At 34.0% G+C, this 24,053-nt stretch overlaps 4 protein-coding genes across 4 annotated transcripts; all 4 read left to right on the forward strand.

Annotated features, from left to right (window-relative positions):
- The first annotated feature begins 1,364 nt into the window (after nucleotides 1-1,364).
- LOC106305690 (probable disease resistance protein At5g66900) lies at nucleotides 1,365-6,153 on the forward strand. Its single transcript, XM_013742041.1, has 6 exons — nucleotides 1,365-2,148; nucleotides 2,227-2,630; nucleotides 2,733-3,091; nucleotides 3,177-3,263; nucleotides 3,347-3,552; nucleotides 5,078-6,153. Exons 1-6 carry the CDS (start codon nucleotides 1,440-1,442, stop codon nucleotides 5,875-5,877), a joined length of 2,565 nt encoding a protein of 854 aa, XP_013597495.1. The 5' UTR covers nucleotides 1,365-1,439; the 3' UTR covers nucleotides 5,878-6,153.
- Nucleotides 6,154-6,684: 531 nt separating this feature from the next.
- Nucleotides 6,685-7,547, forward strand: LOC106304922. Its single transcript, XM_013741309.1, has one exon. The coding sequence runs from the start codon at nucleotides 6,796-6,798 to the stop codon at nucleotides 7,135-7,137; it is 342 nt and encodes a 113-aa protein (XP_013596763.1). The 5' UTR covers nucleotides 6,685-6,795; the 3' UTR covers nucleotides 7,138-7,547.
- Nucleotides 7,548-10,667: 3,120 nt separating this feature from the next.
- LOC106304322 (denticleless protein homolog) lies at nucleotides 10,668-13,931 on the forward strand. The gene is made up of 16 exons (XM_013740732.1): nucleotides 10,668-10,876; nucleotides 10,978-11,090; nucleotides 11,201-11,309; nucleotides 11,420-11,484; nucleotides 11,580-11,618; nucleotides 11,714-11,810; nucleotides 11,880-11,970; nucleotides 12,060-12,123; nucleotides 12,207-12,283; nucleotides 12,380-12,461; nucleotides 12,582-12,661; nucleotides 12,780-12,864; nucleotides 12,965-13,033; nucleotides 13,126-13,193; nucleotides 13,297-13,345; nucleotides 13,464-13,931. The coding sequence occupies exons 1-16, from the start codon at nucleotides 10,810-10,812 to the stop codon at nucleotides 13,830-13,832; spliced, it is 1,524 nt and encodes a 507-aa protein (XP_013596186.1). The 5' UTR covers nucleotides 10,668-10,809; the 3' UTR covers nucleotides 13,833-13,931.
- Nucleotides 13,932-22,372: 8,441 nt separating this feature from the next.
- Nucleotides 22,373-22,987, forward strand: LOC106302228 (LOB domain-containing protein 25-like). Its single transcript, XM_013738759.1, has one exon. The coding sequence runs from the start codon at nucleotides 22,391-22,393 to the stop codon at nucleotides 22,787-22,789; it is 399 nt and encodes a 132-aa protein (XP_013594213.1). The 5' UTR covers nucleotides 22,373-22,390; the 3' UTR covers nucleotides 22,790-22,987.
- The last annotated feature ends 1,066 nt before the right edge of the window (nucleotides 22,988-24,053 follow it).

The following is a 24,053-nucleotide window of genomic DNA, read 5'->3' on the forward strand; positions in this document are numbered from 1 at the left end:
GAATGTAGGACTTATTTATGCTTCAGCTCACGAATCCAAACCCTAGAACCCTAAACTAACTCGGTGACTACTCAGACATAACACAAGAAACAGAGAAGCATGATTTCTGAATAATACTGCATATATAGATAATAGAAATCAAAGGGTTCAGGATAATCTTCTCTAAGAGATAGATGGAGCCGTCTCCCTTACAAGTAGCAAATCGCCGAAAACACAAGCTCTCTTAGGTCTTTCTTGTGTAAAAAGTAAGGGAAGGTCTAAAGTAATAAATAGGAGACTATATATATAGGAGCCACAGGCGGCTATAGGGCAAAATAGGAAATCTAGGGCAAATCCCGAAATATTTGGAAACTTATTTTTTTATCTCTACCGCTGGTCGACTGTTATGCGCAAAAGACTCCAATTCACATTTTTTTTCTCTTCTTTCCCTCCATCTGATCTATCTCTCATCCAATGAAACTTCAGACTTGTAATGACTCAAATGGACTAAAAAACTCTATGGGTCCGACTGGTGACCATCCGGGAAACAAGAGGAACGAATAAAAAAGGAATGTACGGGAATAAAATACCAGGAATGAAAAGGAATGGTTATTCCTTGTCAAATTTGACAAGGAATAATTTTGTCCTTTAATTCTCTACAAAAAAAGGAATGAAAGGGAGTGAGAGGAAATTATTATTCCTTGTGAATGGTAATTTTTTTTAGGAACGTTAGGGAATGCATGATTCCTCGTCGTTCCCTGGTCACCATTCATACCCTATAAGACTTTGAAAACTATTAGTAAGACATACATATAATGTGCCAAAAACACAATATATCACTGATATATTGATAGATGAATGAAACATGTCCGCTTAGTAGTTCTTATATGACCTTTGAATTCTATAATCTATTAGTGGCATTCCTCTCTGTGTAAAACAAGTATGAAATCACATCAATATACGAATAGCATCATATTTCAAATTAAGTACTCTTTATTTTGTTGATTCTTAGGGTTGCGGTAGAAGCGCGAGACGGCGATTTTTTTTTCGGATGGGATGAAGTCATGTTGCGACTTAGTCAACACTCTTGGTAGTTCGAATCTGGAAGTGGGATCAATCATGTGTAAAAGACAAGAAAATCTTTGGCAAAATCAACGGAGAAAAGTAGGTACACTGGGAGTGCATTAACTGGTTTAGGGAAAAAGTTCACGGGGGCTTTAATGTGGTCTTTTTATAGTCATGAAAATGTAAATGCACGCCACGTGTTTGGGGCGAAGGCTACAGCATTCATTAAAGGCACATGTGGAAATTGCTTGGTTGGTGCATTGAGGTTTCAGTATAAATACACTACCGTTTATCCATGTTGACAAAACATCCACCTTTGAGACAAAATCTGAGAGTTTTAAGATTTTGGGTTGGTGAGAGCTTAGCTGGGGGAAGTGAGAGAAGTAAGACAAGAAATGAGCGGTTTGGTTGATTCTATTACAGGAGCTGTAGTTTCTGAGCTCCTGAAAGTCGTGATTGAAGAGGCTAAGATGGTGTTGGCGTTCAAATCTGTGTCTATTGAGCTCGCATCGAAGATGAATACAGTGCTTTTGGCATTCATTGAGATCGAAACGATGCAAGGTGCTGAAGAACTAAAGGATCTCAAGGATATAATCGACGAAGCTCGTGAACTGGTTCGGAAGTGCTCAAAAGTCAACCGGCTGAATCTACCTTCAAAAGCTAAATATACAAGAAAAGTAAAGGATGTCAACAAGAAGCTGTTCGAGTTCTGTCAGGTTCAATTGCAGATTATTATGCTTCGGAACCAACTGCTGATCATGCGTAAAATTGGAACTGAGAAATGCTCATCGGGTTACGGCGCAGAGCTGTCTCCCAAGCCGTATGACAATCTGCCCAAGGATAAGTTGATGGCCATTAAGAGTCATCTCGAAAGCATCAAAAAGGAGCTCGACGTTTTGAGTGTTCCTCCGCCTGTTTATATGGATCTTTGCTCGATCCCAGAGATTGATAAGGTTCTCGTTGGTTTGGATTTGCCACTGATGGAGGTAAAAAAGAAGCTCCTTGATGATGATGATCCAATGGCTTGTCTCGTGGTCTCTGCTCCTCCCGGGTGCGGGAAAACCACATTGGTTACTCAGCTTTGTCATGATGATGAGATCAAAGGTATAAAAGTTTTATTTCTTTGCTCTCTCTTTAATTTTTGTATTACTGGTTTCTCATGTAGTTCCCATTAATATGCAGAAAAATTCGAGTATATCTTCTTTTGCGACGTGTCAAGGGGTTCTACCTTTAGGACCACAGTGCAGATTTTACTCCAGCACAACGGTTACGAAGCACCTACATTTGAGAACGATTCTCAAGCAGTTGATGGCTTAAGAAATCTGCTTGAGGAACTTAACGAAGAGGGTCCTATATTGTTGGTGCTGGATGATGTGTGCCAAGGAGAAGAGTCCTTTCTTCAGAAATTTCAGATTAACATGCCGAATTTCAAGATTTTGGTGACTTCTCGATATGAGTTTCCTGCTTTTGGTCCCACTTATCATTTGAAACCTTTGGGATATGAAGATGCTAAGTACCTTCTCATTAAGCGGGCATCTCTGGGTCTTTACAGGGCAGCATTTGAAAATGAAGCTCTTCTACAAAAGGTACTACAAAATTCTAGATTATAGCTTCAAGTTCTAAAGCTTCAGCTATCATGTTTGGGGAAACACCAGTTTCATCTTTCATTTATTTGCATTTGATGACAGGTTTTGAAACATTGCTATGGATTTCCACTCTTGATTGAAGTAATCGGAGTTCAACTTGTAAGAAAATTTGTAAATCGGATCACAGGAAGAGTGGAAAGCTGGTCCGAAGAGGAAACAATTCTTGATAGTCCTCAACCTACTGTGCTAGAATGTCTGCAGCCTAGCTTGAATGTCTTGAAACCCCATCTCAAAGACTGTTTCTTAGACATGGGCTCATTTCATAAAGATGTTAAGATACGTGCTACCAGTATAATCGACATGTGGATGGAATTATACGGTAAAGGTAGTAAATGTACCGTGTACGTGAAGTACCTCAATAAACTGGCTTTTCGTAATCTTCTTAAACTTGATCCTCTCGGGTATGTTTTTATGCGGCAACACTGTTTCTTTACACGTTATTGTCATCTACCATTAATTTGATGAATTTGTTTATGTACTTACCAGGAGAGAAGACCACGAAAAGAACAAAGGTGCTAGTTTGTACATGGGGTCCCTTGTCTCCTTCAAGCTGCTTGAACGTATTCAAACCGGGTATTTTGTTTTTGTTTTAACATTGCTTCTTTGTCTTGTTGCAGTCTTAACATCAGCGGAATTTATATATTCACTTAAAACAGGCTGGATGAGTCCGAATACGGTTTCTACAATGAATTCTTAGTCACTCAACATAGTATTCTGAGGGAGTTGGCTATCTCCCAAAGCAAATCTGAGGAACACCATGAAAGAGAAAGGCTCAACCTGGAGATAAGAGAGGATACATTTCCAGATTGGTGTTTGGATCTAATGCAGCCTATAAGTGCTCGTCTTTTGTCTATCTCTACGGGTAACTTTTTCATGTTCTTTTTTTTTTTTTGGGAAATTGAACGTAGAGATTTTAATCAATTCCTTAAAAAGGTGAAAAGATGCATGAGAATTTTCTAGGGTTTTCTTTTTATAACCCTGTCGAATAAGATGAAAAAGTAAAGCAAAACAAAATTGATGCAAAATAGTTTTTATTGATTATGCAAATAAATATATTATAATAACAAAACATATATGTATTCATTTCTTTGGACTCTTTTTTAAATAGCAAAAAAACATTTCATCATAAAATATTATACGAAAAAAGTTCTATGTATCAAAAATAAAATTCTCAAAATAACTTTTGTTAGAAATTACAACTATTAAACTACCCTTATCTATAATATAAACACATATTATATACAAACCAATATATTTCAAATAAAATAAATATATTTAAAGCTAAAATAAATATTTGTTTCGTAAATCTTAAGGGCCAGACTATTTTTTTTCTACCTCCCCCACAAACGAGATTTTTACCCTTGTGGACAGTTATAAGTGGATAAATAAATATAAAATTTAATTTAAATATTATAAATAATATTTATATTATATTTTAATTTGAAACAGTGTCATAATTTATTTTATAAAAACTTTAAACCAAAATATTCACTATAATTTTTAAACATTAATATATACACATATATAAAGATATATACATATATATATACGAAAAGGTTCTTTTTAAAATTATAATATAAATCTTTAAAACAAATTTTATTTAAATTATAACTTTAATTTAAAAAATAAAAAATAAACGTGGTATGGTTATTAATTATATTATATTTAAAAAATATTATAAATATATATATATATATATATATATATATATATATTTAAATTCACTAACAATATATTAATTTATTTAATAAAAAATTAAACCAAAAATATTCACTATAATTTTTCAAAACTAATATATATATATATATATAAAGATATATACATTTATAAACAAAACAAAAATTCTTATAAAATTCTGTATAAATCTCCAAAACAAATTTTATTGAAATTATAATTTTCTTTAAAATATAATTTTCTTTAAAATATAAAAAATGTAATATTGTTATTAATTATATTATATTGATAATATTATTTTTTCATAATAATATTTTTGATATTTTTATGAGGCGTTAATATTAATAATATTTTATTCAAACGCGACGGTATCTCTTAATCAACCAGTTATAAATATATCACAAATGTACCAATTTCCAACCGATGTACCCGTCGTACAAATCGTTTAATAAAGCTAGAAACTGCATCCATTCACATCCGTTTACTCCCACAACCACATCTACGACCAATGTGTTTCAAGCAAGTCAGGCCTTAATCATAAACTTTAAAATCAGACACCACAGCTCTCAGCCATAAACTCTAGAAAATATTTTACTATTTAGAATAATAATTTATTTAGTGCTATATTAATATATTTTCTATTTCCTTTTATATTTACTGGTTCAAGAAATATGACTATCCTATCATGATGCTCAGTTTTTGGGTGTTAACAGATGATTTGTTCTCATCGACTTGGGTTGAAATGGATTGCCCCAATGTTGAGGCCTTAGTTTTTAATCTCTCCTCGACAAGCTACTCATTACCAAAGTTCATTGCTACAATGAAGAAACTGAAGGTTGTGATTATCATAAATCACGGTCTTGGTCCTGCAAAATTGACCAACTTGTCGTGTCTCAGCTCATTACCCAACCTAAAACGGATCAGACTTGAGAAAATTTCAATCAATTTGCCGGACATTCTTCTATCACCACTCGGCAGTCTCGAGAAGCTATCTCTGTTCATGTGCAGTTTCAGTGAAGTTTCCTACAACATAGAAGAGATTACTATCCCTGAAGCTCTACCAAGTTTACAGGAGATTGACATAAATTATTGCTACGATCTTGAGGAGTTACCGGATTGGGTCTCTGAAGTTGTTTCATTGAAGAAAATTAGCATCACAAACTGTGGCAAGCTCTCTGTACTTCCAAAGGCTATAGGTAACTTGAGCAATCTTGAAGTATTGAGGTTGTGTTCTTGTATTAATCTCTATGAGCTGCCTGAAACGACTGAGAGGCTCGGCAATTTACGGTTTCTGGATATTTCTGATTGCTTAGCATTGAAAAAGTTGCCTTTAGAGTTTGGGAACTTACGGAAGTTGGAAAAAATCTTGATGAGGATGTGTTCGGGATGTGAACTACCGGATTCAGTGAGGAATCTAGAGAATTTGGAGGTAGATTGTGATGAAGAGACTGGACCGTTGTGGGAAAGGTTGAAGCCAGAAATGAGGAATTTGATGATCTGGAAGGGGATGTGATAACCTGAAATATGTGCTAGTTTGTCCAAAGGCTAAGGAAAGGATAGAAAGATTGAGAAGCTGGACCAGTGAAATACTCAACCTGTCGAGTATCCTATATAGTTATATAAATAAGTGCGTGTGTAAAAGTGCACGGGTATGTTTGTTATAACCATGACTTGTTGGTCAAGTTTGGTTACGTTTCATTTTTCAGTCTCCGGAACCGGATCTTACAGACGGTTGTTCAGTTATGTAAGATGTTTATTCAAGTTTGTGTTGGCTTTGTAAAATAATAAGTTTCAGACTTCTACTCTCTGTTCCTATTTTTCTCGCCCAAGTCTCATTGTTCAAGTGCTTCACAAATCAATAGCTCCTAGAATGCATAAATCTTCTTCTATCAAGTCTCATTGTCCCTATTTAGTTATGTTTTCTTTTTGCACTTTGCGTTACAAACTTTTGGTAATTCATTCCTTTTTGTTGAACAAGACATAAGATATTTCGGTTGAGAAAACGTTGGTTAATACCATTCTAATACTATTTATTGTTTTTCACGTGAGAAACTTTATAGTATTTCAATGAATGAAGATGTCAAGATGATCTTACCATGACTTAATTGGGTAAGAAAATAAGGAAGGAATTTAAGCAGAGAGTGGCGGGAAAAAGAACCGTTATGATCTTAGATTCAGCGCCAAAACAGCACGTTATTAATTTTCCGATTTTACCCCTTATTCGTCTACCACCTAATTAATAATCTTCCACTGAAAGCTTCTCCTCTTATAATTCATGGGGAAGCAAGCAACTTGTAAAAGACAAAACGTGTCTTTAAAAGCAAGAATATTTCTTTACTTTCCACTTACTCCCTCTTCTTCCTCCAATCGAGAAAAAAACATCTCCAATTTAATTTCCCCTCATCTTCGTGTCTCTTTTCCTCCGCAAACTATGGAAACTTCGAAGAAATCACAAGTCGGTAGAGGATTAGACACCGACGGTAGCAAATGGGTCATCGCCGAAATCTCTATACGGGCTTCACTGAAGCCGGTGAAGCCCAAACTGAAAAGGCACGAGAGAGACACAGAAGCTGAAGAAGTAGAACATTACAGTGGCAGCGAAGAGTACTGCATCACACCCACGGCGAAAGAAGAAGCGAAGCTCTCTGAGAAACTGATATGTCCGCCGGCGCCAAGAAAACGCCGACCAGCGCTGAAGTGTCGGAGCAATGTCGGTATAAAGTACTTTGTGCCTCCTTCAGATTTGGAGACCGTGTTTATACGACGCCGTTAATGCAAAACGATGATATTCTCAAGTATATAGTGAAAGAGTTTTAAGTTGTTGTCGGGGCATTGTCACTAGCTTCGGCTTTAAACTTTGAAGATCATTTACCTTGTACTATATAAATTATAATTTTATATGCGTTTTATCAACACCAGCTTGTTGAGCTCATTGGGATCAAAAGTCTCATCATGGCCAGTTTTGGAATTTGGCGGATTCTTGTTGATTTCTCGGCGAATCTTGGTCAGGGTTTTCTGAGAGAAGCCAGAAGAACCAAGTGAGGTGCCGAGGTAATGGTGTCTCTCCCGCCTGAAATGTATGTCAAGATGACATCTTTGAGGAATCGATCATCAATAGGGTTCAGTATCTCATGCTTGGTTGTATCTAGCTTTATGATGACTAATGCTTTGCAGTTTTACCTCCTCTCTCTTAGCTGATATGTATTCCGCACACACGCGATCGAAAACGCCACTAGCTTCTACCATTTTCTTATCTATTCCCAATCCCATCCATCTTTGTAGCTTCCACAAGAATCTTGGTTTTATATGGCTATACATAGTCCCTTCTCCAGCCGCAGTAACAGCCTTAACTATGACCATGTGAATTCAAACTCGTGTTAGTAAAATACTAAAATTTATGTCTTTTATTGTACTTATGTTATTATATTTTTATTAGCCAACTAAAATTCACTGTGTAATGAAATTATTATCCTTGATAAAAGTATTTTGTATAATGTTTAGAAATGATCTTTTTCATGTTTTATTCTTTAGTTTCCTATTCAGCGTCATAAGGAGATATCAGTGACAGCAAGGAGAGCTTGATGATATTATAGTTGCTCATTTTTGTCATCGCTGACGCTTGTGTAGCGGACGACCCATCTCCTGAAAGTATGCAAAAAACGAATCAAGTTTCATCAAGAATTTCTTCGTTTATGTTAAGATTCATCAGAAAGATAAAAAAGAAAGAGAGGAAGAATCTTAGCGAAAAAAAAAGAGGAAGAAGATAAAGAAAGAAGACAATAACAATGAGAGAGATAAAAAATTGCTTAATTTGAAGAATAAAATATAAATTTTTATCAAATTACACAATATCTTTTAAACTAAACTTATTAGCGATAAATCAGAGGGCTTCAAAGGTAATTTTGCCTACCTTCTACTTACAATTATGCCATATTTTTTTACTGTTTTAGGTATATTGTTAATTTCTCACTTTTTTATAGGTTTTCAGCTAATTGACTCATTTACATAACCATACCGACAATTCTGGTTCGACAAAAAGAGTTGCTATAAATGATAGCTTCGGCAGTTCGAATAGGGATCATGCTATGTTCAGGGGCGAAGCTAGGTTTTTTCTTAACTGGGTGCACAATAACTTATAAAAATAGCGTACGGGGAATCGAACATAGGTTATTAGGAAACTATGGGTGCAAACTTAACCAAATAGCCACTTCCTTCTTATAAGTCATATGTAAAAAATCAAATATCTAAAATATACTGGGTGATCTTACACCCATAGTGCTTAAAGTGGCTTCGCCACTGGCTATGTTCGAGGAAAAAGTAGATCCAAGAATGTGTATTGATCTGAAAATCTTGATGTTATCATCACAGGATGAAATAGGGAGAGAGAGCGAGAGATTGTCTATGTGACAATGCAACACAAAGATAAGATAATCACAAACTATAGCGTATTAGCGTGCACTGCATGGTCCCAAATAAGGGTTGGAAAACAATAAAATCGAACGAACCGACCCGATCTAAAAAATGATCCGAACCTAACTGAATTTGACATACATAGCCAAATAGATCTTATTGTACGAATTTCGGATTTGTGATACTCGAACCAAAATGAATATTTGAAAATACGAAAATTTTAAAACCCCAAAAATATTTGAATACGAATATAATCCCCCGAATAAGAACTCAAAGTATTAAAAGATCCCAATGAGTACCTAAAATAATCATCTGTTACATAAATAATTAATGTATGGTAGCATCATAATTAGTCTAACAGTTTGACTAATAGTTCATTAATACTTATACACCAGAATGTCTGAGTGTCGAGTCTCATAAGGCGGTTCAAGATAGTGCATTCAGACAGGAATCTTTATAAAACATGTAACATATTATCGGCCGTATAGTCTTTTGTGTAATATTTTTCATATTTTGTAAAAACAAAATTAACCAACATTAAAAAAAAATTATTAGCTTAAATATTCAGTTAAATGTATATTTTTGGTATTTGGTCAAATACTCAGATTATTGTTTTGGCAACTGCATTTGGAATTTTATTATGAAAAAGTTTTCTTTTTAGGTACAAACATTGTTGCTTTATTTTTGAATTTTAAATAATATTTCTTAGATTTGTAAAAAAATTGTTGTTAGTTTTTGATTTATTTATGTTTTACTACGTGTTTTCCTGCAACATGCACCATGTGCTACAATAAAAAATTAAATTTTAAATTCTTGTTAATATACAACTTTGTTAATATTTTAAATTTATTATTTTTACCAATATTTTAATTTTTATTTTTATTTTCATTTAATAAAAAATAAAATTAAGATAAAATAAATATTTTTATTTATTTTATATTTATATTTAAAGTTATAATCTTAGTTAGATTTTTATCCTTTTTTGGTTAAAGTATATTAAATGAACTTGTATAAAATTAAGAAAAAATTAGATATAAAAATTGTATAAATATCAAAACGGTAAAAATAAATATATTTCTAAAATTTATAGATCTTTAAAAAAAACTAATGGTATTAGGATTAGGAATTTATAAATTTTTTAAAAGTTGTATAAAATTTTGAAGAACTTCTTTTTTAAGAAAAATTTGTATAATAATAAAAGTAGTTAAATATTATTTCAAAATTTGTAAATTTTTTTTAATATTTATTATTAAACTATTTAATGTTATATTTGAAGATATTTACTTTAATGATGATGTATGAGTTATTATCATATTATTAAAAGTTTACCAAAAATATAAATCAACTTTAAATGTATAAGTTATTACCATATTATAAAAATTTACCAAAAATATAAATTAACAATAAATATAATTATTCATGTCATAATTAGCCATAAGCTATGTTATCATTATTAGTATGTTATGTCATTTTTTTAGCGAGAGTGTTTGTACAGAATATAGATAAGCAAAATTTGAAAATCACTTTTCAAATAATTTATAGGTCATTCCTCTTAACAACAACTTGTTAATCATGCTTCCAACATTTGTTAATGAATTTTGTTTAAAATTGCTAAGTTTTGGAACATGTACTTTCGAACCACACATAAGTATTTGGATAATGGAAATCCGAATTAAAACCGAACACAAAATTTAAAATGGTCAACCATGTTGTGTTAAGAGATTCTTATAAATTTACCAAATTATCTTAGTTAAGCCCGCGCTAAATGGGCCAACATTAGAGACTAATGGGCTTTGAATACCAAAATTAACGCGCTTTCCATATTTTTCTTAAGAAAGTCGAAGCAAAAATATTTCGAGTTTTTGGAGAAAAATTCATTTTCCCGCGTGAAAGAGAGAGCAACACCGCCTAAAACAAAATGGACTAATCCCGCCGTGTTCCACATCTATAACCCCATTTCTTCCCCGGCACAAAAAAATCTTCATCACCACATTTCTCCACCGCTTCTTCGATTCGATTTGCAGAGAAATCTCCGATGGAAAACTCCAGACCCAGATCCGTCTTCGTCGACATCGGACTAAGAGAGCTCAACGGATTCCGAGGTAATATATCTCCACGCGTTGCGGTTTTAGATCTGACGAGCTTTGGAGAGTTTCAGCTTCTCCTGATTGTGTTGATTAATCATTTTTCTTATTGGTTTCAGTAAGGAAGCGACCGTTCTTCGCAGATTCCGAGCTGGTTTGCAGAGAAATAGCCAGCGTTGCTGTGGAACACGACGGCTATCGGACTCCTCCCTTGGCCGTCTCCTTCTGTAAGGTATGGTGTGATTCTCTCAACACTAGATCCAATTTAATGGAATCTTTTTAAGCATTTAGTGGAATTTCAGATCCAATTTAACGATTTATTCGTTTGTTGAAATCGTATAGAGTAGCAGGAACTCACAAGTATTCGCGGTGTCTGATGAGGATGGACATGTGAGCTTGTTTAATTCGAATCACAAGTTCGCCTCTTCTGCAACTCACCAAGAGAACACAGGTCTCATCTCCCTCCTTCCCGTTTGTAACCCTATTTTTTTGTTTTTTTTTTCTTTGGTTTAATTCAATACTGAGTCGTGTTTTCTTTCAAATGGAATCTTGTGTGTGTAGATAATGCTAGGTTTCGTGACTGGATTGCTCATAATAATGCGGTCTTCGACGTTTCTTGGATCAAGGTTTGCCATTTGCTTGTCGTTGAACTATGTATTATACGTTTGATTCAATGATTATTTTGTGGATTTGATGTGAATTTATCTTAAATTTATCGCAGGATGATAGTTGTCTTCTGACTGCTTCTGGTGATCAAACTGTAAGTTGTGACTCATTTGTTTTCTTTTAAGCGACTAGTTTACGAGGATAACATGGTGACGTATACGCGCTTCTCTTTTAATTTTGGTGGTGCAGATTAAAGTATGGGATGTTGAGGAGAATAAGTGTACTGGAGTACTTATAGGACATACAGGAACTGTGAAATCAATGTGTTCACATCCAACAAACTCTGGTTTGTTCCTTTATAAATTTACTAGTTGGTGTTTTCAGTGAAGATAGATTTAACTCTTTATGTTTGCAGATCTTCTTGTCTCTGGTTCAAGAGATGGATGTTTTGCGCTATGGGATTTAAGATGTAAGAGTACCTCTCACGAAGAGGAGTTTTGCATCAAGTAAGTCCCTCTCTCTAACCTTAGCTGTGAAGATCTTTCTCCTTTTTTTCCTTTGAATCTTATTGATTGTTGTTCCGGGATTTATGCAGCTCTACCGGCATGGTTAAAGGAGCCCATCTCTCTCCTCTTTCAAAACGAATTGGACGTCGCAAGGTTTTTACTCCTGCTTCTTCTTGCGACTCTTCTCTTCTAACTTAACTATTCTATCTTCTTGGCTAATGGCTTCATGTTTTCAGGCTGCTTCATCAAGCATTACCTCTGTGCTTTATCTCAAGGATGAGATCACAATTGCCACTGCTGGAGCACCAGATAGGTACTTGCACTAACGTTAATTTAGTTCATGTAAATTGTATTTCAGAGCTTATAGTAATGCTGTTTACATTCTTTACTTTTTCTACCGTTCTCTCAGCGCCTTGAAATTTTGGGATACTAGAAAGCTGAAAGTTCCCATTGCCCAAGCATCTCCACAGTCAGACACAACAAACAATAAGGTAAACTAAGCTTCCTATTCCTAGACTCAGAAAATATCACTATGTTATATCTGAATGGTTTCAAAGGGATACTCTATTAATCTGAAACCTGGTTATTATTTTCTTATTGGTGGCCTTCAGGAAAAGAGAGCACATGGTATAGTGTCCCTGTCCCAAGACTCAAGTGGAACCTTTCTTACAGCATCATGCAAGGACAACAGGTTTGATTTTGAATATGTTCACACTCATAACTTTACTTAGTGACTGCCCTGCACTTTCAGAAAGTCCTTTTAAAATATCCAATTCTAACCAAATCTACTATTCCATGAACTGTTGCAGAATCTATCTATACAACATACTGCAGCTTGACAAAGGACCTGTACAATCTTTCTCTGGTTGCCGAATAGATTCTTTTTTCATTAGGGTAATAACACCCTGTCCACAGTTTTCCCTTCAATCACACACTTGATTTGCTTTCTAACATTTTTCACACGCTCACTCATCTCTGAAATCTTGCTCTGCAGACAATGATTAGCCTTGATGGTGAGCACATTTTGAGCGGTTCAAGCGACGGAAACGCTTACATATGGCAGGTTTGAATTCTCTGTCACGTATTTTGGCATTTTTCTCTTATAAATCAATGATTCAAGAGTTATCAATGCTTAAAGAATAGCTACAATTTCAGGTGAATAAGCCTCATGTAGATCCTACAGTCTTGAAAGGCCATGACAAAGAAGTAACTGCTGTAGATTGGTAAGTCCACTGCACCGAGCCTTTTTCTGTCTCTCGTTGAATCCAACTTTTCCGACAAAATAGATTCGATGGACGATGGTAATAAACAAAATCTCTTGTGCAGGTCTCAATCAGAGATAGGGAAGGTAGTTACAGCTTCAGATGACTTCACGGTAATAAAAACATTTCATCACATGTTTGGTAGAAGAAAAAAAGCAAAAGCTAATGATTTTTAGTGTATTGTCTTTGCCTTATGTCCCATTACTGACTTTCACGTCTGTTCATACTTAGGTACGACTGTGGAACATAGAGACCAGCCGCTGCTCAAACCCAACAGCATCTACTTCTAGAGTTAAACGCAGAGTAACCTCATTGTCAAATACTGACGCCGTAGAAAGACTTGATGCTAACAAAGAACCTGAGAGTCCCCAAAAGCATTCATCAGATAATCATTCTATGCCTATCATCAGAACTCCAGAGGCTCAGACGAAGAAAATATCGTTATCATCATCATCAACATTGTCATTATCATCATTAGAAGAAGATAAAATGTGCGAGAATACACCAGAAACCACGGTCAACAGTCCATCATCTGTCCTAAACCCTCCTTCCTCTGTCAAAAGGCGAACCATTAGAGATTACTTCCTGGTCACTCCCTAAACATGTTTCTCCTTTTCCAAAGATTGTTATTGTTGTACAGAAATATGTAAGATTTTATTAGATTCAGGCTGTATCTGAAATTTTTGCATAAAGTGAATCTGAAGCTACTAGTTTTACTAACAATTCTAAATGATTATCAGAACATAAACGTTTTATTTTAACAAGCAGTGATTTTAAATATTATCAGACTATTAACACTCAATTTTTCTCTATAAACAAAAGAAAAGACGGAATGAAAATATTGGATTGTAACTAAGATTGGACACCACTAGATTAGATTCGATGTATATAAAATTATGTAAAAAGAAAAGATGTGCATTTGTAGAATAATATTTGATCAAATAATTGTGCATATCTTCTAATGATTTGATTGTCGTGGCCACATGCATAGACTAATACTTGACTTGCAATAATTCTGTCGACATTTTTCCGCGTTATACATTTCTTCAACAACCAATTCACAAAGTCCCAAACCTATGATTACTAAATCATAAGTACCACAACTAATAAGATTCATTTGGAGGATTTGATCGACCATATCTTATATTCTCATCAACTGCAATAGTTTCCTTATCATTACTTTTTTTTTTTTCGATAAAACAGCAAATCATTTAAATTACATAGTTTACCGAAAATGTCAATGCATGCTGGTTTTTGGCAATAACAAAGATAGAAAGAAAGAAAGAAAACAAAACAAAACAAAAGGAGGAGGCATACATTGTTGTTTCTTAAGCAGGTTGTGGGGGAAGTTGCAACTTCTAGTAGTCAGAAGTGAGATGCCTCCAATAGATAGAGAGGGTCACGGCAACTTCCATCTAATATGCTTTTTGCAGACCAAAGTGAGCTTCCAAATGTGAGCATGTAATCAACAGTCTCGAACTGAACATTGCAACCCCTCTTTTTAAGAGCTCCAACAACACTATCAAACAAAGCATCTTTGAAGGGTTTCGAGATTACCAAAAAATTAAATTGTCGATGCCGTATCAACCTAGACATGTCCAATGACATCTAAGTGATTTTATCCATTTCAGGTATGCATCTCACCCGCAGTCCTGACTTTCGATAAAGCTTGATCCGATCATCAGAAAAATTGCTCTTGTCGTCAACACAAGCATTCACTGCCTCACACTCAGGATAACCCTTCTCTCTAGTAGTTGAGAGAAAAAGAGAACGAAACTCCTCGGGATGGGAATTGGAAGGGCAGTCGTCCACCAACCAGTACACGTGCAACGGAAACCATCCAAGCATTTGGCTTTGGATCAGGTCTGTGAGCGGCTTCAACATGTGAGCTGGTGGGCTTTTACAAAATGACTCAAAGCTGTCAATGGGATGTGATGGTAGTTTAAAGATAACATTGAGCCTCTGCGCTCCAAGGCTTGCATAACAGAGTCACACGACTTGGTGTCTTTGACTTGTGTGATGAGCAACACATTAAGTGGTTGATCATCATAGTTCATTGCCCAGAAGAGAATGTCTAGTAACATGCATCCTAGTAACTATGGCAGACTATGCTCGGCCAATAGAATACCGGGGGGCCACGGCGATTGAATACAAAAACATAGTAATTTCTGTAACGCAAAGCTTCAAGGGCATTGTATAAATCATTTCCTTCTTTGACATATTGTCAGAGAATATAACCATTGCTCTTGGTTGAAAAAAGGTGGCAGGATTTTCCATAGCCCACAAAACAATGTCCACTGACATAGTATGAGCTCGTGGGGGAGTGATGATGATTCCGGCTCTCTTATAGGCATCAACCAATTCTTCCTCCAAATCAACACTAGCCATGGCTGAAAACTCACCAGAAGAACCCAACATTTCTCCTACTATTTCATAACGAATAAAAAGAGGAGGGTGACAAGGGCTGTCCAAGAAGACACATGGCTCGAGGGGAGAAGAGATGTCTAGAGGAGGAGAATAATCAAGAGGCTCCTCTAATTTCATCCGCTTAGGATCTTTTTGTACGGATTCACTCTGGTCAACAGGTAATAGGCGTGTGTAAAGAGTTTTCAAGTCTACAAATACTAAGTCGTCTATAGTTGACGAGGAGGGATCATGAGGTGCTGCTACGCCGAGAACATTGCAACAGCCGTACATCTCTTCAAGAAAAGTGAGGAAAAAAAAAAAGTGAGGAAAAGAGATTCCTTTTTAATCTTCTTTGAGATGGCCAACAAATTTGGTTTGCATGCTTCGTAACACATATCCAATTCCCACAACACAATGTCCAATAACATAAAACGATCCCTATCTCGTTGATGATGATTGATGAGTAATGATGGTGATTCCCGCATCTTCATAGGCTGAGGTGGGTAAGGAGGTTTCAGAATCAACGTACGTAAGCCATGATTGACAAATCACCACCACCATAACCCAACTTCTTCAGAACTCGTTTCATATTGTGAAAATAAACAATACAATGTTTTGCTTATATTTGCCGGAAAGACTACAGGCTTAGAGCATCTTTAACCCCGCTGCACAAAAAAAAACTGCAAAATAATGTATTTTTTGTTTGTTCATTACTGCATTTTCCATTTCATTTTGCAGTTTTTTTTGTATTGGGGTTGGAGATGCTCTTAGCGCCTACTTTTTATCGAAGGCAACTCATGTTTATTGGGCAATCCCGCGATGGAACCATCGATAATTGCTTCCACTCAAAGGAATCAGCTTATGAGCCACTCCTAACTGTTATATTTTAAACTTTTCGATCTGAAGTTGATTCTAATAGGTGCAGTTATAAGAAAAATAAAATAATAATAATAATAATAATAATAATAATAATAATAATAATAGGTGCAGTCAGAGCCGGTCCTAAGGAATCCCATACCAGATTCAAGTTTAAAAAAATAGGCCACTCTTTTGAGTTTCGAACCCAGGTTGGGCCAAGAGAGTATGCAACATTCATATGTTGCCACCAGACTACAGGTAATTTTTGAAAAATTGTGGCCGAAATTTTATTTATAATAATGAGGCCGGAAGCCACTGCTTCCTTGGCTTGGCCCAAGGGCCGGCTCTGGGTGCAGTTATAGTTTTAGCTTCTTCTTTTAAAAAACATTTGTGGAGTTGTAATATGATTAGCATCAATTTTTCCTTTTTAAGGAATAGTTCTGGTGGAGGAAGAAGACATTATCCATGTTTTATAGTATATAACAAAGATTTAATTTATAATTTTGACAATAATATACTTAAAAGTTTATTATTTTATTAAATTATTTTATATTTTATATTTGTCCAAACTGAAATAGAAAAAAAATATTATTTTTATGTGTATTAGTTTATCAAATATTAATTTGTAGGGTTTTTATTGTATCAAACATTTAGTAAATTTTGTTGACAATAAGGACAGAATGTTGAAAGCGTTTTGTAATTGGACGGAATGTTACCATTTATATTTTTTTTGTTTTTTGTATAAAAATAAAATAAAATAATAAATATAATTTTTTTTTTACTTTTTAGTCGTGGGAATAAGCATAATCGTATGATTTATAGGGAAAGCATTTTAATATTTTTTAATTTCAAATAATATCTGAAAATTTTATAAAAATATTAGTTACTAGATTGCGAGCAAATATATATATATGTTTTTGCTTCAAAGAAAATGGAAAAGAAAAGGTTGGAATCGAGCAAGACTTTCGGTATCCCAAATATTTAATTGATAAGCATACCTTACCAACTTATAGGTGCATGCATATGTACACACATATATTATACTGATTTTCCTTTTTACTAGATTATGCACCAATGTTTTATTCATGCGTATTCAAGTGCATCCATTTTTTGGGATCTAAATTGGGTTTACCTAAGTACAAAAAAAAAAAAAAAAATTGGGTTTATCTTTCCCCTTTATCTTTTTTCCTTTTTCCTTTTTCCTTTTTCCTTTTTCTTTCAGTATCATATTATTTTCATACTTTCTTGTTGAACATTTTGATATATATGCATACACTGAAATCTAATCAGGGAATTAAATACGTATAAAGTACTGTTTAAACATTCAATACGTAAAGTACCGTTACCAAAAAGGTAACGTAATGTTTGCCAATGATTATCTTAACTAATCATTGGTATAATGCACACGCTACCAAATATTGCACTTATATAATTTCATATATTTTTGCGGCAATAATTATAATACTATAAACTATGAAAAATATTACCGATGATTCTACGTCCAACAATTCTACATGTTTTATAAAGATTCATATCTAATTGTATCACTCGAACTGTTTTATAGAATTCATACAATATTTTTTGCGCGATGGTGCAGATCTTTTGTAAGAAAATTTCGTTAATTTACATAATTTTTTATTTTCTGTGATTTGAAATTCAGACCTCTTAATATTAAAAATAGTAATAAATTTTGGTGTGCATCTAATCATAGGTTAAAAATGACATACAAACTACTTAGTTTGCTTTTAGTTGAGAAAAACAACAACGTTTGGTAAAATCTCAAAAGCTCCGACTGGTGACCTTTTCAGGAATACAAGGAACGAATAGGAAAAGAACGTATAGGAATAAAATTGCAGGAATGAAAAAGAATGCTTGTTCCTTATCAAATTTAACAAGAAATGCTTTTGTTCTATATTTCTCTACAAAAAAAAAAATGGAGAAGAACAAGAAGGAAAAACTATTCCTTGTGAATGGTGATTTTTTTAGGAATGTTAAGGAATTCAATGTTCCCTTTCGTTCCTTGGTCACCATTCAAAGCCAAATACTTTACTTTGTTTGGATGATTGAAGTTGTCTAGCTGAGCACAATGACTCTTATATGTACATCAGTACAAGCTAATTTGCTTTTAATAAAAAAACATTGCTAATTTGCTAAATATAATTTTAGAAATATAGTCTTTCATTGGTAGAATCGATGATAAAACAGTAGCACTATGCTATATAATTACTGTGCTGCATAAACTATATGCTCTCATTTATATATTAATAAAGTGATTGGTAGATAATTAAATGAGTCATATATAATTTTCTTACAAAAATTAATATATGGTATATAATTAATAATGCTTATGGTAGTGCTCTACCAATCAAGATCATAAATTCCATGATTCAGATTCAGCACATGCTTTAGTGATATAAAATAAAAATTGGAAAAGAATCGAAACACATCACTGTTTTTATATGATCAAATATATTTTCTTTGTATATTTTTTTCTATGAACTAAAAAGCCTTATTATACACACAATTCAATAAATATATGCGGAAACACTGATTTCACAACTAATTTAAAGTGATAATGGCCGTATAGTTTGTTTAGAGAAAAAGAAAGTTGTTTATAGAAATCTTGATTTATTCTATTGCATATTTCAGATAATATACTATAGAAAATATGCTATGTACAGTTTTGATATTTAAGCATTTGGCTCAACCATCAGAGTATATGCCGGAAATTTTAAATGAACACAGTAGATAATTAATTAAAGTAGTTAATTAATTAAATAAAACTCCAAAAGGTATTAATCATTTTCGAGAGAGACGGACAAAAAATCATGGGGGGTTATAAACTTATATGTTAAAAGTTAAATTCAACCAAACAAAATGACAGTTTGTATGTCGGATTTTCTCAGGTCTTCAATAGTTGGGGACGTCTTTGTAACTTTATTTCCGAAAACCTTCTGAATTTAATTTTAAAACAATATACTCCGATATTAAGAAGTGGACCAAAGACTTCACAAACATTATTTTGTAAGAAAAAATACCAAACCTTGAGAAAAGGTCAAAGCCCTCGGAATTGAAGTTCAAATTATACATTGGTCGAAAAGCAGTATTCGAGTTTGGTTCCAAATTTTTAAGCAAGAAAAAAGGTTTGGTTCCAAATTACTCAAAAAAAAAAGTTTGGTTCCGAATTCTTTTATCAAATTGAGTTTTGTCATTTAGATATAAGTACGCTAATTCAAAAAAAAAAATTAGCACTGGATAAATAATCAGTTAGATCATCATATAATTTTATTACATATAGTATTGCAACATATATAATAATATATATGCAATAATGATAAACAACATCACGGATAATGATTTCATAATAGAAATTTTCTACGAAACATTTAAATCGACGGATAATTCTGCATGTATAATACGGACAATTCAAGTTTACCAAAGGATTTTTCTAAACACATTTCTCAATCATCAATATATATATATATAATCAGAGAATATATCTAGGCTAGAGACCGATTTTCTCCGGTACAAATTTATTTGCTCCAAATGCCATACGGTTATGAACCCGTTGTTTATTGTCCATTTGGATATCCAAAAATAGAGTTTATTTGTGGGTTGCAGCTCCCCTTTTAATATCAGTGTGGATTCTTCCATAGATCTTGGATAACCCCAAATTAATCAAATATATATATAGTCCATATATTGAAAAGTTGGATATATTGCAAGTAGAATCTCTTAGTTTGTGATTTACACAGAATAATTTGCTTCAAAATGAAGCTACGAAAATGTTTTAAATTACTGGAAGGCTATCAAATGGACTAAAAATTTTACGTTTAGGAGGTATTCCTTGTAAGTTCACTATTTTAGGTCCTCAATTAATTGAAGCTAATTTGTCTTTTTGCAATCTCATTATATTCAGCTTCTTTCTCGCTCATAGCACCAAATATACTTTTTGCCCACACACACACACTTTCTCTCTCTGATCCCTATCTCTTTTCTCATCCAACTTTCCCCTTAGAAACTCCTCTTTGTCTCTGACTAGGGTTTCTCTCTTAAGATGACAAAAGAATCTCAATAATTGAAGATCCTCTTGAGGATTTTCCATCTCCTCTTCATATCATAGTTAATACATAGAAGAGAGAAACGAAGAAGAGCAAACAATTCTGAGTAGTTATCAAGGGGACTTACTCTTGTTGCTCCATCAAAAGGTAAGAGCAAACGTGTTTCATTCTACTCAACCAATTTACATACACACTTGCATAATATATACTGTACTTTTATGTTAATAGGTTATATGATATTAGAGAGTTTAAATCATGAAGATTTTATCACTGATCTTGAACTTTCAAGTTACAATTGGATGACCTTTAATTATTTACAAATTAAAAAGTTTGAAGTGCAATGTAAATTTCATGACCTCTTATATATATATATTGAAGATAAAATACTGAATCACTGACCCTTAAGCATATAAGCCATTTTGTGAGATAATAGATTCAAGAAATTGAACCATATTTGTTGTATAGATGAGGAGATTTTCAGAGTCAGAGAGGCCGAAAGTGTTAGTGGATGACAAAATCAGAAAAAAATCTTCTAAACTAAACGCCAAGAACAGAAATTTATGGTCGACAATAATTATGTTCGAACTAAAAGAAAAAAGAGTAATCAAAGATTGATAGGAAAAAGTCAATTTCCCTTGTTTTTTTTTTGCCAAATTTAGGGGCACACATAGGGCTGACAAAAAATTCGAATCCGAAGAACCGAACCTAACCCGACTCAAAAAATAGTATCGAACCCGAACCGAAATTGATTTAATATCCGAACGGGTTTAAAATTTTGGTATCTAAAGAACCGGAACCGAATCCGACTCGAACCGAAATATTCCCGGTATCCGAATGTATCCGAAATAGATTTCTATACCCCCTTATATAAATATATTTTAGATTTAATGTCTATTAAAAACATTCAAAATATATAAAATATTTTTAAATTGTCCAAAATACTTGAAAATGTATACAAATAGTCAAAAGTAAATGTATAAGATAACTAAAATATACTCAAAACACCAAAAATATTTGAAATATCTATTAATTATCTATCCAAATATTCAAACCAAATAAAATTATATGTTAAGTTTAGGTTTTTGACATATGTTATTCAAGTTTGTATGTAATATAATATTTTTTATACATTTTGAGAAATTTAATGTATATAATAATTTTTTTCAAAAATTAAAAAATTAATGGGTTATCTGAACCCGAACCGAATCCGCAAAGATCTGAACCGAAACCTAACCGAAATTTAGAAATATCCGAATGGGGCTGAAATTTTTGACCCCAAAAACCCGAAACCCGAATATACCCGAACTGAACCGAATGGGTACCCGAAATTCCAGCCCCTGGCACACAAATACTTAATTATGTTTATGACAAAAGCCATGCTATACCAAAAGATCTATGTCTAGTGTATAATACGAAAAATGCAAAGTATACATAACCCTGTCATCAGATGAGACTATTATCTATATATGCTTTTGTTACTAAGATTACTGAACTGTGCGGATTAAAAGACTAAGATCATCTTATGCTTATAATCAATTACGTACGTTGATGATAACGTATATTTTTCTAATTATACCAACACAAAATGGAAACAATATTTTAAAAATGTTTGAATGTTTATACTGTGTACACATACATATACACATTGTGTAAAAGTTACTGATATATAAAAAAAAGTTACTAATATATAAAACGAGGAAATTTAAAGAATTGCAATATCGATAAGGATCAAAATTCATACCAATCTTGTAATTCCTCAAATCTCCATATGTGATTACATTGTTTTTTGTTTTCTTTTCCACAACTAAATATCAGGGGAAATATAACAAAAAGATGTCGTCGTCGTATTCCAACTATACAAACTCACCGTGCGCGGCATGCAAGTTCCTCCGGCGGAAGTGCACTTCAGACTGCGTATTCGCACCGTATTTTCCGCCAGAGGAACCTAAAAAGTTTGCGAACGTCCACCGGATATTCGGGGCAAGCAACGTCAGCAAGATCCTCCAGGAGGTGGAGCCACATCAACGAGAAGATGCAGTAAACTCGCTTGCTTACGAGGCGGAAGCAAGGCTAAGAGATCCAGTTTATGGTTGCGTTGGGGCCATCTCAGTGCTCCAAAGACAGGTCTTGGGGCTGCAAAGCGAACTAGAGGAGACTAATGCTGATATCATGAGGTATGCTAGTTGCCTTGGTGGTGAAACGACTTCGGTTTATGGAGCCCGGAGAGGTTGACTGGTCACCGGGAAATCTTGGAATATATATGTTGACGAGAACATCCATGCATGTATATGTATGTGTATGTTTATTTATGATATGCATGCGTATGTGTAATTTAAATTGTATTTTCTTTTACATGGAGGTCAAAGGATATTTGTGAATATGTCAAACATTCAAATATAGTAACTGATGTATGTGGTTGTCTTCGCTTAATCATAACTTGCATTTCGATAATTTGAACTAGATTACTAATTCACACAAATGAACTCAATCTTGAAAGTTGGATTCATGTCTGAACCTCAAAATACTTTGCTAAAATGTGCTACCTAACTTTTACCAAAAGCATTTCAACCAACTTAAATAATCAAATTGTTAGAATGATCACTACAACAAAACAGCGGCATACTGAGAGAAAAAATCGTCGGTATGTCGTCGGAATAAGGTTATTCCAACGACATACCGACGAAAAAAGTCGTCGGAAATAACTCCTCGGAAATTCATTTTTCCTCGGAAATCCCTCGGAAATTTCCGACGGAATTCCGAGGAACTGAATTTCCGAGGAAACTCCGAGGACCACTAGATCGTCGGAAAGTTCCTCGGAATATACCGAGGGAGGACTTCCTCGGTATATTCCGAGGAAATTTCCGATGGTCCAATCCTCGGAAGTTCCGACGAAATCTTCCTCGGAATTTGCATCGGGAATTTCCGAGGAACGTGTCCCTCGGAAATTTCCGAGGAACATTCCCTCGGATTATTTTTTAAAATTCCGACGACTTATTCCGAGGAAAAGGTCGTCGGAAATTTCCGAGGGTGCTTTTCCTCGGAATTTCGAAAAAATTATTTTTTTTAAATTTTTTTTTTTTAAATTAAAATTTGTGGAATTTAAATTCGAAAATATAAAATTAAAATTAAAACTGAAAACATATTAGATAATTCAAAGTTCTACAAATAAAAATAAAACATTCCGAGTTTTTGGTAAAAAAAAAAAAAACTACGGGTCTTGAATGTTCGGGAACACCTCGTTCGGGTACATCCTCTTCATCATCTCCATCATCTGCTCGTTCAGCCTCTTCTGTGTCTCATAGCCCGCCTGTTGAGCTGCCATCTGGGTCTCCAACGCAGATATCCGATCATCCTTGTTCTTCAGCTGAACCGTAAGAACTTCTGGATCAACATATGGCGGTGGTGCAGAAGAAGGAGCAGCCAACCGGAAGCGACGACCCAAACCGACCAAACGACCCTACTTCTTTGGAACCGACTGAAATATAAATAGCCAAAT

The sequence above is a fragment of the Brassica oleracea genome, chromosome C7 (assembly GCF_000695525.1).
Source record: "Brassica oleracea var. oleracea cultivar TO1000 chromosome C7, BOL, whole genome shotgun sequence".
Lineage (NCBI taxonomy): Eukaryota > Viridiplantae > Streptophyta > Magnoliopsida > Brassicales > Brassicaceae > Brassica > Brassica oleracea.